A 17,419-nucleotide genomic window follows, 5' to 3' on the forward strand; every position below is an offset into this window, starting at 1 on the left:
CCTCTCAGCAGGGTCGCCCCTAAGCATCATGGTAGATGCAGTCCGACAAGCGAGTACACTTGCAAAGTCTTCAGAGTGTTTCACCAGGTGGGTGCAGATTAGCTCCCACACCAATTTTCTACTTGAAGGCTCCCTCGAGCCGCTGTGGGCTGACGAGCTCGTGGAGAGGTACCTGCGCGCCTGGAGAGATACTACGTTCCAAGGATACGGCAGCCTGCTCAGCAACCCCAAATAATGCCTAATCTCTGCTGATGACAGATAATAATCTAGAAACACGTGTCCAGAGATGGCCAGCACTAATCTGCACCCACCTGGTGAAACACTCTGAAGACTTTGCAAGTGTACTCGCTTGTCGGACTGCATCTACCATGATGCTTATGGGCGACCCTGCTGAGAGGTGAAGCAGTGTGCTCCCACACCAATTTTCTACTTGAAGGCTCCCTCGAGCCGCTGTGGGCTGACGAGCTCGTGGAGAGGCACCTGCGCGCCTGGAGAGATACTACGTTCCAAGGATACAGCAGCCTGCTCAGCAACCCCAAATAATGCCTAATCTCTGCTGATGACAGATAATAATCTAGACACACGTGTCCAGAGATGGCCAGCACTAATCTGCACCCACCTGGTGAAACACTCTGAAGACTTTGCAAGTGTACTCGTTTGTCGGACTGCATCTACCATGATGCTTAGGGGCGACCCTGCTGAGAGGTGAAGCAGGGTGCTCCCACACCAATTTTCTACTGGATAACTGTAGTTACAGGTAAGTAACTGGTTTTCTTCTTTCAGTTTCATCATGGCAGAACTGAAGCATTTGCTATGTTATATACAATGAAGACGTAGTTGATGCTTATTTATCATTGAAGATCAGAACCATTGACAAAGCCAACAGTCCTGGTTTGTTGTAAGTGTAATGTTACTTGTATTAGAGAGATCAGAATTTTCTCTAGTGGAGGTTTTAAGGTAGTGCAGAGGGTTAATATGCCTGCTGCAAAGAATGTGTACCTTGCCGGTCACAAAGTACATAGAATTAAAATTGGTTAGTGGATTATTACTTTTGTCAGAGAGGTCATTTTGTTACTTGCAGTTTATAATTTAAAATCCTAATAGAGAACAGTAAACAATTGTCATCAAAGAACTACATGCATACTGCAGGAGGATGTATGACATGGCAACGGAGGCTTTTACCCCGCGCTGCCATTACGGCGCTGCTTTTACAATGCAAGTGGTTACAGCGACTTGCGCTGGATAGTGGAATAGTTTAATTTTCTATTCCAACTCCAGCCACGTTACAGTAGGGAAGGTGTTGGAATAGAAAATTAAACTATTCCTTTTACAACAGCGCCCTCCAGCACAAGTCGTTGTAACCACTTGCGTTGTAAAAGCAGCGTCGTAATGGCAGCGCGGGGTAATGCCCGCGTTGTCATGGCTGCTCACCCTGCAGGGTGTAGATTAGAGCATTATGATTTGTTTCCTGAGCCATTCATTGTCCTAATGTTGCAAATAGGGTTCATTTGGGAACAAATCGATTCTTTTTAAAGATAAACCCTAACCATGGTGTTACATTTTTTAATTCAGAGTTTGTGCTTCTCCAGACAAATCACTCTTAAACTATACTACCTACCAATATGATTGACATGTCTCACCTGTACCTTGCAGTCCTCTGTCATATGTAACATTTCTTATACACTGATTTACATACCTATGATTGATTGTATCTGTTTAATATGTGTGCAATGTAAAGTACACCCTACACTGGTATGAGTGGCGCTATAAAAAAAATTAAATGCTTCTCAGAGCGAGAGGCGATGGAGACCTTGAGGGGCACTGTTGAAGGGTAATAGTGAGGGAATCACTGGTGGGGGTGGTCATTGGGGAGCGCCAACAAACTATCACACAGGGCGTCACCAGCCCTAAGGGGTATATTGTGTGCCTCTGAGAAAGTATTCATGTTAGTTGCAGCGCATGACCGGCCCTGCGATTAACATGAATACTCACACAATCTGCACTGATATTTGTCGCAGCACCCACATGCGGGGTCGGGTACCTGGTGCACATAGCCTTGGCTGCAGCGCACAGAGACCTTATCGTGCCGCACAAAGAGGAAAAAAATAGAGGGAACATTGCCTATGATACAGGGAACCTCTGGAAACCTGAAACTCTTTTGTTAACCAAGTATGACAAGGAAAGGACAGCCACTGTGTAGATCAGTGGTTATACCATCCCGTTGACCAGTATGAATGAGTAACACATAATTTGCCATCCACTTTCCGTTGGCATCCAGAAAAATCCAGGTTACTGCACTAACATGAAATTAGGATGAGTCTTCTAACTCTACATCATTGATCTCTCGACAGCAAAATGCCATACTAAAATGGAAAGGCGCCTTTCATTCATGCGGCGGGAGGCAGGAGACAGAGTCCTGATACCCGCTATGAAGGGACTTATGAAGGTGGAGTATGACTAATAGTCTCAAATTATATGTGGACCTGACTTGAAGCTGGTACCACTGATAATCCCCCTGCCAGTAAATGTATGGTACTTATTATCATTATTATTGTTTGCACAATTAGAGCAGAGTACCATAGAGAATGGTCCTGAGGAATACCAAGAACCTTTTGGTCTACGGAGGCAGAAGCATGTTGACCGGATTCTAATAGGAAAATATCCATAACCCTATTTTCACTTGCTTATTTTAACCTATCCTCTGGGGGTATCTACAAAGATTAACCTTGCCCACCGGAAGACAGTTTTCACTCCCACTTAGCCACGTTTTGTTTTGCACTCTGCCCCTCATTCTTAGCCCTAGATTGGATGACATAAAAACACCTCACGCTCCTCTCCTAAGGGGGACTTGTAGCCCACACTGGGTACCTTGCGGTCCCAGTTTGAAGAGAGGACCCAATGATGAAGCATGTCAGCCTAGGGTGAGTGAGGGTTCTTGTCTTAACACTTAAGTGCTTTCTTCCCCCTCTCTCCACTTGTAGTTGTGTGTTTTCACAAGACACCATCCGGTTACCTTTTTGTGAGATAGATACTAAAATGCATATTACCTGGTGCGATGAAGGCCTCCGATTTGGTTCACACTGTAATTGCCGGAATGTGTATGAATCAGTCAATCCCCCCTTTCCTTTCCTTCACCTCCCGAAAACAGGCAGTGATTGCCTTAGTGCTGTCCAGACTGGACTATTGTAATGCCCTTTATTTGGGCATTAATATGGGTCTTGTGCGTCGTCTGCAGCTCGTGCAGAATGCAGCAGCCATGCTGGTGATGGATCTTCTTAAATTCCACTCAGTCTCAGTTTCTCTCAGCATGCTGTACTGGCTCTCTTCAAATCGAAGAATTTTGTTCAAGGCTTTTTGTCTTTCTCACAAAGCTTTTTATGACCTAGGCTCAAATGGTATGAAAGGGCTTTTTCGGCGCTATGTTCCCTGTAAACAGCTGAGACCAGCCAGTAAAAATCTGTTGGTAATGTCTAGGTTTAAGAGAGTTAGATGGGGAGGCAGAGCCTTCTCCGTCGCTGCTGCCAGGCTCTGGAATTCCCCTCCCTGCTGATATTTCTGGACAAGTGTCTCACTCTCTGTTCCGTAAAGCTCTGAAGGCCTTGCTTTTTACAGGTACTCCAGTTTGAGTCCTACTTTTATTTCAGTCTGACTGCCCCTCTCTCAGCGCTTTTAATTAATTAATTAATTGTGGGTTTGTAATGCGCTAGAACCGACTCCCGAAAGGAGTATCTCTGCGCAGTAGACCGCTGGGGAACCCGTCCTGGCTTTCCCTGTGAGATGGTCCCTACTGGGTATCTCCAAGGTGAAACCAGGCATCCCTGGCGTATGTGGGGGGCCGTTGTGGAGATGAGGCAAGCTAATGCCCAGAGTTGCCGAGTGTGATCCCTGGTTAGAGTAGGCACCGAGATGAGAATTATCGAGTCCGCTGATCCTGGTCCAAGACCCTGCCGCATCGGGAATTGAACCCTGGTCCCGGGCCGTCCTCTGCTCTCGGGTCTGCCGCCTCTAACCAGTGAGCCACACCACACCACTCCACTTGACGCATCCGGGCACAGTTTGCGCTTTAGAAAACGAATATTCATTCATTCGTTCATTCATTCCTTCAACATTACCTCTACTAAATATTCCTTAATTATATATAAATTAACAATGACAGAATCAGCTGAGTAGTATGCGGGATTCCAACACGGATTTCTATCGCCATATTCCTGGGTGAATTCTTCATCTGAAATGTGTAAAACTCAAAACATCTTTCTAAACATTATAAAGCTATTGTAGTTTAACAAAGGTCGAAACGAGTTCACAGTATCCATTGTAAATCTTAAATGAGCCAAAGTATCTGTTTCTTCCTAGTGGTTACTTTGAAGAAGTTAAACATGTCATGGTAGAGTTAAAAAAAAAATGCCTTTTTTTTCAGATAATACCATTTTGTAAGTCAGAATATTAGAAATGTTAAAGGAAAAATAGAACAATGTTAAGAAACAAATACTGTGCTATTATCTTACGTTGAGTGAATAGTTGGATAGCCCTTTCCACTCCAACCTCCTGGGGCACCATTAGCTGCTATAGCGGTCTCATATTGTTTTAAGAAATCCAAATGTTTGCTGAATGTTGCAACTGCGGGGCAGCGTATACTTAGGGACACCTTGCTGTTTTACTGCTTTTGTATGTTTGTTATGAGCAAAATTAGCTCATGTTTAAGTTCTATGTACGTCTCGCTCATACACGCACCAACATTGTTTTGGGGTGCTAATGCTTCTTTTATTCTTCTTTAGATAAAGATACAGATATTACAGTGAAGGACCACTCCGAGGGCTTGTGTCTGCGGGATACACTGAGTATTGCGTCTACGGACTCCTTTGTCTCGGCCGCAGAGGTAGGAACGCTGATGAAAAGAGTATAGTGTGGTTTTAGTCAAAACATTGCCATTTATATTGATTAACCAATACATTTTAGTACGAGAATTGACCTCCTACAAAGTTGTTCTGAGTGCCATGGACAAAGCAAGAATACTGTACATGAAATTACCAATTGCGTGGGGTTTCGATTTTTCCTGGGTGAGGCATGTTCACACCTCACTATGGATTACTTGGTGAAATTAAAACCGGGTAAAAATGTGAGGTCTGTGTAGCATTTGTGCATAATTCGTAATCCTGATTTTGCCGCCATCTCCTCCATTTGGGATTACCGGGGCATTCAGCATAGTGCCCTTTGCACAGTACTAATCGCTGAGCTTCTGAGGTAGATCACTTGGACTACATATTTGGACTACAGCACTCCTTTTAACCAAGTGTGGGTCCTCATCTGGGGCGTAAGAGCTTTGCTCCACCAGCGGAGGCGCAATGGCATAATTAAAACAAGCATTGGAAATGCAATAGGTCTCGCATTAGAAAAGTTGGAGCTATTGGTCTTGTAAATGACAAATATTGTATTTGTTGCTTTTTAAAATAGCTAAATTGATAGCTTTGTCATTTACAATGCCAATAGTTATAACTTTCGCAAATGTGACACCTATAGCATTTGGAATGCAACATGTTTTGTATTTACGTGACTTAGATGGCAGCTCTGGTCGTTAGGCCACATCTCTAGAGAGCAGGAGAGTGCAGCAGGGGAGAGAAGCACAGCAATGCAATAGGTCTCGCATTAGGAAAGTGTGAGCTATTGGTATTGTAAAGGACACATTTTTTATTTATGTGCTTGTTTTGAAAATAGCGAAATTAATAGCTTTGTTATTTACAATGCCAATAGTTTTATCTTTCGCAAATTGGACACCTATTGTAACACAATATGTGTTGTAGCACTGAGTGGGATGAGGGGTGTGAGGGTGGGTGAGGGTGAGAGGATGTGAGGGTGTGTGATGGTGAGGAAGTGTGAGTGTGAGGGTGACTGAGGGTGTGTGAGGGTGAGGGGGTGAGGTTAAGGGTGTGTGAGGGTGAGTGGGTGTGAGTGGGTGTGTGAGGGTGTGTGTGAGGGTGGGTGAGGGGGTGTGAGGGTGAGTGAGGGGGTGTGAGGGTGAGTGAGGGGTGTGAGTGTGAGGGGGTGAGGGGGACGAGGGTGAGGGGGTGTGAGGGTGAGGGTGTGAGGGTGACAGGGTGTGTCAGGGTGAGGGGGTGAGGGGTGTGAGGGTGAGGGGGCGAGGGTGAGGGGGTGTGAGGGTGAGGGTGACAGGGTGTGTCAGGGTGAGGGGGTGGGGGTAAGGGTGTGTGAGGATGAGCGTGTGAGGATGAGCGTGTGAGGGTGAGGGGGTGTGAGGGTGAGTGAGGGTGAGAGGGTTGTGAGGGGGGTTGAGGGTGTGAGGGTGAGTGAGGGTGTGAGAGGATGAGTGGGTGAGGGGTGAAATGACCTTGGTACTGTGTGAAGCAACATCTAGGTCCCTTTGGCTGTATGCCCGTATGAAGAAAAATAACACCTCAAATGGCTGGGCTCCGCGGTTGCAATGGACTGTGCTTACAACACAATTCAACAAGCACTGGCAAAGGCAGAAGCTAAACGGCTGAGAGAGGGGCCACATCCTGCACAACAGGAAGAAAACAAACAGAAACAAGTCGGGCGGCAAAACAGGAGCTGAAAAAAGGAGAGTCCGTGAAACTGCAGGGACAGAGAGGTGAGGTGCTGGCGGCTGGGGAGGGGGAGGAGAAATGCGAGCAAGGCTGTGTGCGGGGAGAGAGTGGGGAGGTGCTGGCGGCACCAAGCTGGCTGGGGAGGGGGAGGAGGCAGAGGTTTCCCCAAACATATTCCTTTTACATTGTTTCAGAGACTGGACGAATTTGTAACTGTGGTTTCAATTCGATGTTCCTGTTGCAGGCAGTCCTCAAGACGACAGAAATGACTTGATTTGGTCTAGGGTATACAACGTTTCTGACTGATGCTAAATCACTGGAGGGAAGGCCTTCTGAAAGAAAATACGGATTCAAAGGAAACCTCTGCGACTGTATGGAATTATTAAGCTTGTAAAGCGCCAGGCTACATTGAAGTAGACACAACTCATGCCAAATAGTCAGAACTAACCCAAACGAGGAAGGCTTCTCTCAAGAATTTTAACAAAGCAAACGTCTCGGAGGACAGGGCAATCATCAAAAGGGTGGGGGCCCTCTAAATTGGGATGGGCAAACCTCTTTTCAAAACGGTAAAGGGTCCTTGAACAAATGCTAATTACATAGGGGTGGGACTTTTGCGTGTAAGGGGTTGACTTTCCAATGGAGATGGGATTCACTTCAAAGAAGGGCACTCCCCTAGAGGGCTCGATGTTCCCAGCCCTAGAATGGGCATTTAGTGTCCTACGGGGATCCCGCTGGTCTATGTCCGTGTTCTGCCCTCACAGAGTACATTTTTCAACCATCCAAGCAGCCGCCTGCCTTACTGAGCTGGTTTTCATAAGGGAGGAGGAAGATTTAAAAGCAGGGTTCGCAAGAACACTGACCGGAAGCATTACACGAGACAAACCATTGCGGCCAGGGACTTGAAGTGGGCCCAGGATTAGGGTTGGGGGGAGGGAGAGAGAGGACATGCGAGTGCACGTTATTAGGATGGAGGGTGAGGAGGTAGTGTGAGACGCACGGGAGAACGAAGTACGCATGAGGATGAGATACATGGGAGTGGATGGAGGTAGACTAAGAATACAATCAATATGGAGGAATGGTGTGAGGTGAGGTTAGTTCACAGATCCGGGCTATGAAATGGAGGAAAGGGGACAAGTAATGGAACAACGGATAGAGGCAGAAAAGAAAATGTTAAATTGCACACGAACATTTTAAACCGAGAAAGGAATGTAGCGGAGTACATGGTTAAGGAGTAGAAGGGAGAAAAGATGTGTAAGAGTGAACAAATCAGATGGAAGTACCATTATTTTTTTCTGCAGGGAGAGAGAGGGGAGGTGCTGGCGGCTGGGGAGCGCGGTGTCTGTGGCAGTTCAAAACAAAAAAAACACAGTGAACAGCCAGAGAGACAAGAATATTGAGAAAATAAAACGAGACACGGCCTGCCGGCCGTGAATAATTAGGGGAGGAGCAGCCAGGAGAGAGCAGGAGCGGAGGGGCCAAGCTGGGGAACAGATGGCTGGCGATTTTGATGCTGTGCACGCGCATTTTAGCTCAATGCGCTTGCGCATTGACCTAAAAGCGCACGGGCACAGCATCAAATCGCCAGTCTAGTTAAAGTCTGTTTAAGCCCCTATAGTCTCGCAAGCTCAATTGTAGTATCGGGTTCCCAAGGCCTACATGCTCCGAAGATAACCCACTTACATTGAAAGAACTGTTGGCACGGAAACTGAAAAATTCAAAGAACAAGTTTATTAAGACCCCATGGGGTGGTGGTACATTCCTACAGCACCCTTCGGTAATGCAAGAAGTATCACACCGAACATCGGTGTGACCCGTTCTTTTATACAATTTGCAGGTAATAAAAAGATAGGCGGTACAGAGTTACAGAGCGTTATGTACATATATGGTCATTTTTGGAACACAGCCAGCTCGTTGGAGGGGTTACAACCCCGCTGGTCAGTTTGGCGGCACATTCCTGAGGGGTGACTGGTCAGTTGGGACTGCGCATGCACAGGCTTGACCGTTACTAAAAATAGCCTGTTGCTGGGCAAACTCGAGTGGTCAGTGGCACGGACAACGGACTAAAGGGCACGCTGACCACGAGGCCGCTCATGATCTAAGATGGCCGCCGTAACACACAAGATGGCGTTTCCAAGTATAGCCAAGTTAAGCGGGAAAACGTGTAGCACAGCTAAGCGCTAACCCGGCCATTGTCAAATTACGACAGACGACCCTTTTAGCGTTTAGCTGAAGCTACCTCATAGTGAACATAATCAGGGTGTTCATCTTCAATATCAATTAGCATTATTTGAGCTACTTCTTTGTGAAGCATCATTTTGTCGTGAGCAAGAGCTCGTCTTGATGGTATGCAAGCCGATAAACACATGGAACATAAAGCTGGGCCACATTGTATACATAAACATACAGAAAATAATATCCCCACAATGATGCATAAAATCGTTAGCAGTTTCCAACCCCAAGTGGTAAGCATTGACCAGAACCACCCTGAAAGAGTCCAAGTTCCATTGTCCGGGTGTATTTCGGCAGCTATCTTGTGCAATTTCGAAATAGCATCATAAACGGATGGCGAATTATCAGGCACATATACACAGCAGCTACTTCCGATGATTCTACATGCCCCCCCACGGTCAGCTAGAACCACATCTAGAACCATTCTGTTCTGAAGCGTAACAATCCTAGAAATCTGGAGTTCTTCAGTGATATTTCCTAGTGCAATAGCAGTATCATTGGCTACAGCCTCAACAACACGGGTCAGTCGTCGTATTTTCCGACTATTCAAAGCAGCCCCCACAAAGGAAAACAGTCCCAAATTAAAGTCCACATATTGTTGTAAAGCAGTATCTGTCTGATCGATTTCATCCAAAACGACAGTACGTTTAACACGATTCAACACGAAATCGTGATAAAGGACATAATCATTATGATACATTGGCGGGGCGATGAATACAGGGGGTAATACAAAGGATACATAACAAGTGCCTAACCATCCCAACGGGAGCTGATGATAACCCTTCGTTCCACAAATAAAATAAGTATTGCGAGATGCTACAAACTATATGCCATTTGGGCTGTCAAATGTAAGTGTGATGTTGCATTCACTTTTCCCCACCGGAATTGTACCTTTATTACGTATGCACAAATCAGCTTTAGTGGCAATAACATTAATAACATGTGAGCTGGATACATTGATGTTCCTCTGGTTGCTGTAAACACGTGGGGCAGATGCATTATCGGGGCGGTACTCCTCCCATTCAAATCGAGTACCCTCAGCTCGTGGATACCCATCCCGGTCATGGTAGCAAATTTTATTCAAACGGAAAAGCACCCCCCCTTTTGTTGGCCATCTCAAAGTGAAGAGAAGAGTGTACCAGGCATTGCAAGATCCATTATGTGAGAACGGGAGTGGAATGAGTGGAGTGCCCCCTTTCTTCTGGTGCCCAGGCAACATCCCACACACCCAACAATTAGACGTATTTGTCATGTTATGCGTATGATGCAGTATCTGAATAAAACTATTGTTCAAATAAGTCTGTCGGTGCCGTTCTTCATGGTAAGGCAAGGTAAAGTGAAAATGTTCAGATGGAGCCGGGGTAGTCGGCAGCAAATGTTCACGTGCAGGCACCACAAGTTCAACTACCCAAGCTATTACTGCTATTACCACAATTGTCAAGACGAATAGGATGGCACCAAGTATTCTTTTGTCTCGTGATGCAGAAGACGCCATAGTTCAAAAAGGTTCGTAATGTCTCAAAGGGTTCAAAAGTTCACAAAGTCTCAAATGTACATATGTATATGCCTAAAAAAGAAAAATACGGTGCTGAGCTCCGAGGTAGCCGTTGTTTTCTTCTCCGGGGTCAAGACGGGTGTCGCTACTCTTGGCAGAACTGATCCCCCCCCCTTGAGATTCCCGGTTTCCGTTTCACAAACCCCAGAGCGGTAACCAACCAGTCTCGAAAACCAAAAAAAAATCTTCTTATCGTGGCCGCAGATTATAGCGCTCTCGTCCAGAAACAGTGTGGTCCGGGAAGGCTCCCTCAACTTCGGCCGATGTCACAGCTGGGCTCTTTTCTTTCTCCAGAATCTCCTTGTAGTCGGTCAACACAGCAGGATTCACCAGATCAGGAGAAACACGACGGCAATGGGTTGAGTGCACCCACCGCTTTCTGTTGGTCACTCGTACAGCTGTTTGAGTCGCCAGGAGGACCTGCTCAGGGCCACGCCACCTCGGTTCCAAGCTGCTCGCCCTCTCAAACGACTTTATCATAACATAGTCGCCAGGGTGAAGATTGTGGGCCTCTCCAGTAGAGTTGTCAGGGAGCGCTTCTCGAACCTGTTGATGAATGGAAAGCAAATCATTTGTTAATCGTGCCAAATAATCGTTCATCATTATACAAGGCACATCATGTATCAATCGCGGCTTGGGCACTCCCCAAACATTCATAGGCCTTCCAAACACCACCTCATACGGTGTGAGGCCAGTTCGCGAGTGGGGCACTGATCTGAGAGAGAGCAATGCTAGCGGTAAAGCATCCGGCCACTTCAATGACGTAGATGCTACAATCTTAGCCAGTTTTAGTTTCAGCGTGGCATTATACCGCTCGACAAGACCTGCCGACTGAGGGTGGAATACAGCATGAAACTTCTGCTGAATCCCCAAGCCCTTCAACACATACTCCACAATTTTCCCAACAAAATGAGGCCCATTATCGCTCCACAAAAATTAGCAAACTCCAAATCGAGGGAAGAACTCCTTAAGCAACACCTTAGCTGTTGTCAGAGCTGTATTGTCTTTCGTGGGGAAAGCCTCAACCCATTTGCTAAAAGCACATACCACCACTAAGACATACTTCAGGTTGTTGCAACGCTCAAGCTGGATATAATCCATTTGGAGTACCTCGAATGGTGCAGAAGGTGGAACGAATCCTCCTTTCGGAGTATGGGTCCCCTTTGCAGGATTGTGCTGTAAACATATCAGGCAGGTCTGCACTACTCTCTAAGCAGTATTGCCAATCTCGGGATGCTCCCAAACTCGTGTTAACAATCGAGTGATTGCAAGAGCCCCCACGTGCGCCAACCCATGTGTCATCTGGACCATCGCTTGCAAGTAAGCTGCAGGCAATTTCCATCTCTCCATGTCCTTGCTTCTCCAACAACCTTCATCATCTAGCACCCCATCTACTGCCCATGCCGCAAGTTCTGATTCAGTAGCTGATTTCTGAATATCTAGTATCTCTGCTCTAGCATCATACCATCGCTCAGCCTGTGATTGTGTCACGTACATAGGGGAGCCAGTTCGAGACCTAGCCGTTTGTCTCGCTATGCTGTCCGCAAAGGCATTTCCCTGACCCACTTTATCGGTGATCTTTTTATGGGCACTGCACTTAATTATCGCTACTTTCTTTGGGCAAAGCAACTCATTTAGGAGATCACGCACTAGTTCTCCATGCATAATGTGTACTCCATGGGAAGTCAAAAACCCACGTTCTCTCCAGAGTAGTCCGAAGTCATGGGCTACTCCGAAGGCATACCGACTGTCTGTGTATATGTTCACACATAGGCCAGCACTCAATTCGCAGGCTCTTGTCAAGGCTATCAGCTCTGCAGCTTGAGCCGATTTCCTTGGTATTCTAGCTGTTTCTACCACTGTCTTAAGTGTCGTGATCGCGTAGGCTGCGGAAGTCGTACCATCTGGCAGCCTCAAACACGATCCATCAACCCACAGTTCCCCATCCACATCTGGAAGTGGCATATCCTGCAAGTCGACACGACCCTTTGTCTGTTCCTCGGTCAGGAAAACACAATCATGATGTTTTTCTTCCTGACCCTCCTCGACCGGATAGGGCAATAAAGTGGCAGGGTTCAGGGTAGCACATATTTTTAGTGTGATATGTGGCACCAAAAGTGTAAGCTCATATCCTGTTAAACGTGCACTGGTGAGATATTGGGTTTTTGTTTGATTTAACAGGGCATCTACTGCATGGGGAACTAACACCAACAGTTTGTGCGATAACACTATTCCCTCACTCTGTCGTATAGCCACCGCTGTTGCTGCAACTGCTCGAAAACACCCAGGTAACCCTCGTGCTACAGGATCAAGAACCGCCGAGAAGTATGCACATGGCCTCTGCTTATCCCCGTGTACTTGCACTAACACTGATAACGCGCACCCATCTTTCTCGTGGACATACAACGTGAAAATCTTTGTATAATCTGGTGTACCTAACACGGGTGCAGAACAGAGGGCTTGTCTCAATTGTTCAAAGGCATTTTGACATTCATCTGTCCATTCAAGGGGCATTGGTGTAGCTTTGGACAGTAACGCTAACAAAGGTTTTATAATGTGCGAAAACCCCATGATCCACTGTCTACAAAAAGACGTTAACCCTATAAAAGCACGTACATCTCTTTGCGTGCGGGGGACTGGTGTATCTAAAATCGCCTGAATTCAATCTGATGTTAATGCACGCCCCTCCTTAGACAAAAGATGACCGAGGTAGGTCACCTTGGGTCTACAGTATTGAAGCTTTTTCTTAGAGACCTTGTGATTGTTCTGTGCCAGAAAGGAAAGCAAAGCAATCGTACTCTCCTCACATTGTGCATAAGAGTCTGCAGCAAGCAAAAGGTCATCCACATACTGGATAAGGACAACCCCAGACTGTAACTCAAAGGAATCAAGCTGTCTTTTCAGAGCCTGGCTGTAGATACTCGGGCTCTCAGTGTAACCTTGAGGAACACGACAAAATCTATACGATTTATTATTTAACGTGAAGCCAAACAAATATCTGCTATCAGGATGGACAGGGATGGAAAAGAACGCATTTTTCAAGTCAATAACACTAAAGGTCGTTGCCGTTGGCGGCACCAGTGTAAGCAAAGTCGTGATGTCGGAGACCACCGGGTATTGGGGAATGACAATTTTGTTAATTTCTCTCAAATCAATAATAAAACGATAGACTTTGTCGTCAGTATCTCTCTTAAGGATCGGAAGAATACGGCTGTTGCAAACATTGTAAGGAACCTCCTCCACCACTCCTGCAGTTATTAAATCTTGGACAATATGTGTCAGGGCAATTTCACCTTCCCTGGAAATCTTATACTGTGGCACACGTGGCAGAGAGACTCCCTCCTTTACAGTAATTCGAATAGGTGGAATACGCATCTCTCCCACATCCGTATCTGAGGTCGCCCATAACGTGTGCGGGAGAGAGGCCAAAGCTCGAGAGTCTAGTATAGTGCAAAACCTGTCTAATTCAGGGTAATTGTCATTCAGAATAACCCGCACTCCCTCGGGAGCGCACCGTATCGTTGCTCGAAAATATTTTAGCAAGTCAATGCCCAAGATGTTATCTGGTGTATGGGGAGATACCAAAAATTGACCAAAACTGAAGAATTTGTCAAGACAAAGTGCAAGGGGTTTCGACAATGGGCTAGGGGAGGGTGTGCCATCAAACCCTACACATGTTATCATTTCGCCAGACAGGGGAGCCCTCGGAACCAAGTTTTTTGACAAAGCGCTACGGGTAGCTCCTGTGTCGACTAAAAATTGATCAGTAGAACCCAAAATGCCCGCTGATACATATGGACCTTTCTGATCTACCGGCACTTCAACTGATTCCGTACCCCATCCTACGCAATCCTATGCATGCACATAATCCTGATGCTCCACATTCTCACCCTCCTATATCTGATATTGATTTCGTCTATCAAAAGCATTTCGTTCATCCTGGCCACGGCCCCTCTCTTCAGCCCTTCCACGATCACCTCCACCACCTCTCGCCCCCGTATAACTGCCCCTCGACCTACCACCTCCTCGACCACGCTGACTACGTTGTTCACGAAGTACCGGACAATCTTCAGCCCAATGCCCAAACTCTTTACAATACGCACATTGATCCTCCGCTATATCCGTGCAACCATACGACGTATTGCCTCTACCTCGTCTACCTCTATCATTCCCTCTACTTTGTGTTCCACGAACCTGTGCCAACATCACCTTCGTTTTCAATTCTTTTGCTTTTTTATCAACACTTTCTTTAGCCTCCAACTCCTGCCGCTCATAGTACTGAGCCATAGTTAACAAAGACGCAGGGGTCGCCGTGGCCCAGGAACTTTCACTCGATTTCAATCGTTTTGCAATCTCCGGTAGGAGATTAGCCACATACTTATCTACAAACAAATGCCTACCCGTATCGTCTGTTAACGATTGACCACTGTAATCATGAAACGCTTCTTCGAAGCGTGTAAAGAAATCTGAAACCGTTTCATCTGGCTTTTGTTTGCACGAAGCTAGCATGGTCCAATCGATCTTTTTAGATGGGACAAGCGTTTTTAATTTAATCAAAATAGCCGCCGGGAGGTCTAAAATCAGCTGACATGGCGTGCATGCCGGTTCCCTATCTAAATCAGCTGCATTTATTTCTTTCCATGTTCCCCCAAGTATTGTTTCATCATTATTTTTACAAATTAGTCTCCACATATCAGGCGGAAGAATTAACCCAAAAAACAAATCTATATCAACCAAAGTCATGACACAGGACGAAATAGCCCCCTCAACCCCTTCATAAAATGCTGCTGGATTTTTAAGAAGGTCAGGTAAAGAATTTTTCAATGCCATAACATCCGCTCTATTCCAAGGCGTATACACCCAATTATATATAAAATATCCCTTCGCATCCTTTGACATTTTATCATCATCTGTACCTTCCCCTTTTGGCGGAACATACAAAGGTGCGGCTTCACGCATAGGCATAACATGCATTGTAGAACTCTTATCTGAACCCCGGAGAGAACACTCCTTAGATTGCCCAGTAGACTCCGGCCCGGACTTCTTATCCTTTTTCCGCTCGTCCCGCAACTTAGACGTCTCATCCCGCAGCTGGATCAGTTGCTTGTAAAAGGCATCGACATCTGAAAGATCAAATACACCTTTTTCCAAATTCTCACGGTGAACTGACACAGCCTTAGATTCTAACGTATCCGAAAATTGACGGTATGCAGTAACAACTTCATCTGCCAAAGTAGCCAAAAAATACAGTAATTCTTGTTCTGTCCATTTACCCCTTTCAGTAACAACTTCAGCCAGAGTAACAAAATTCTTATTCACTTTACGAGCCCAACTACGCACGTTCGTGGATTTCTCCGCAGAAAACCTGACACCCTTTTTCCTGGCTTATCCTGTCCTTCGTCATCAGATTCTGCAGTTGGAGCCGTAGGTGAGACGTACGGAGGCGGTGATCGATCTAGCAATGAAAAATCATCAATTTCATTATTAAGGACAGGATAAAGTGGTCGGCGAATAGGGAATTGACCAGTCGTTAGCAATTTACGTTCCCGTTCCTCTCTCTCTCTCTTTTCCTGAGCCTCCTTTTCCTCAAGCTGTAAAGCCTTATCACAAGCAGCCTTGCGCTGCTCTTTGTCCGCCAAGGCAACCTCACGTTTCATTCGCTCACGCACCGCTTTCTCCCACATTCGCACACAATCAAACATATTTTGTCTAGACCTTCGTTGAAACAAACATTGCTCCACAAACTGAACCTTACGCAAATCGAACGACCCATGTAGTGGTCATTGCAATTCGGGATCTGATTTGGTGTATTTATGCCATAATTTACTGTACATTATAGGGGGAAGGCCGAATTTAATGTACATCTCACGGTTTGGTGTTCCTTCTGGGGGAGCCGGCTGTGATTCCGCTAACCTAATTGTGGTACCATTCCCAAGACAGCACATCCCTCGGAGTGTGCTTAAAACAGGCATGTTCAAAAAGTATCACGAAAACGTGATACCGTAAAAAATGGCACTTACAGTACTTCACACAAATGTGCCGCTCAGAGGGAAAAAAAGTTAGAGAAACATCTCTACATGCCTGCCTATGTGAAGTGCACTACACATATAGATTCAAAGTTCACAAATTCACAAATGTTAGCTAACTCAAATCAAAGTCATAGGTCATAGATCTTCGGCAAGCGTCCGAGGACTACCTTACCGATCACAAATCTTACCCAAAGTCTCAAAGGTCCAGATTCCAACTGCCAAGGTCTTTTAATCGAATCAGCCAAACGGCACTTTATCCAGCAACGCAGACGATCAAGAACTCAGTCGGAGACCGGCGCCACCTGGAAGGTCAGATCAGAAGGAAAGGAAGAAACACCGCGGGTGCCAAGACTCGGGTCACTCGGTGGCAGCGTACGCGTCCATGGCGAGTTTCCAAACCTTCGTCACGACCTCTCCTTCGGGCATCCGAGTCGCCGATGAGTCCCTTCGTGGTCGCCAATTTGTAGTATCGGGTTCCCAAGGCCTACATGCTCCGAAGATAACCCACTTACATTGAAAGAACTGTTGGCACGGAAACTGAAAAATTCAAAGAACAAGTTTATTAAGACCCCATGGGGTGGTGGTACATTCCTACAGCACCCTTCGGTAATGCAAGAAGTTTCACACCGAACATCGGTGTGACCCGTTCTTTTATACAATTTGCAGGTAATAAAAAGATAGGCGGTACAGAGTTACAGAGCGTTATGTACATATATGGTCATTTTTGGAACACAGCCAGCTCATTGGAGGGGTTACAACCCCGCTGGTCAGTTTGGCGGCACATTCCTGAGGGGTGACTGGTCAGTTGGGACTGCGCATGCACAGGCTTGACCGTTACTAAAAATAGCCTGTTGCTGGGCAAACTCGAGTGGTCAGTGGCACGGACAACGGACTAAAGGGCACGCTGACCACGAGGCCGCTCATGATCTAAGATGGCCGCCGTAACACACAAGATGGCGTTTCCAAGTATAGCCAAGTTAAGCGGGAAAACGTGTAGCACAGCTAAGCGCTAACCCGGCCATTGTCAAATTACGACACAATGTGCA

General features: G+C 46.2%; 1 protein-coding gene across 1 annotated transcript in view; it reads left to right on the plus strand.

Annotated features, from left to right (window-relative positions):
- MIGA1 (mitoguardin 1) overlaps positions 1-17,419 on the plus strand; it is a 725,941-nt gene that overhangs the window by 484,393 nt on the left and 224,129 nt on the right. The window contains exon 8 of the mRNA XM_086936331.1: positions 4,776-4,876. Within this exon, the coding sequence (XP_086792457.1) occupies positions 4,776-4,876 (101 nt within the window). The remainder of the gene's footprint in view (positions 1-4,775; positions 4,877-17,419) is intronic.

Source organism: Lissotriton vulgaris, chromosome 1_1 (assembly GCF_964263255.1).
Source record: "Lissotriton vulgaris chromosome 1_1, aLisVul1.2, whole genome shotgun sequence".
Taxonomy (NCBI): Eukaryota; Metazoa; Chordata; class Amphibia; order Caudata; family Salamandridae; genus Lissotriton; species Lissotriton vulgaris.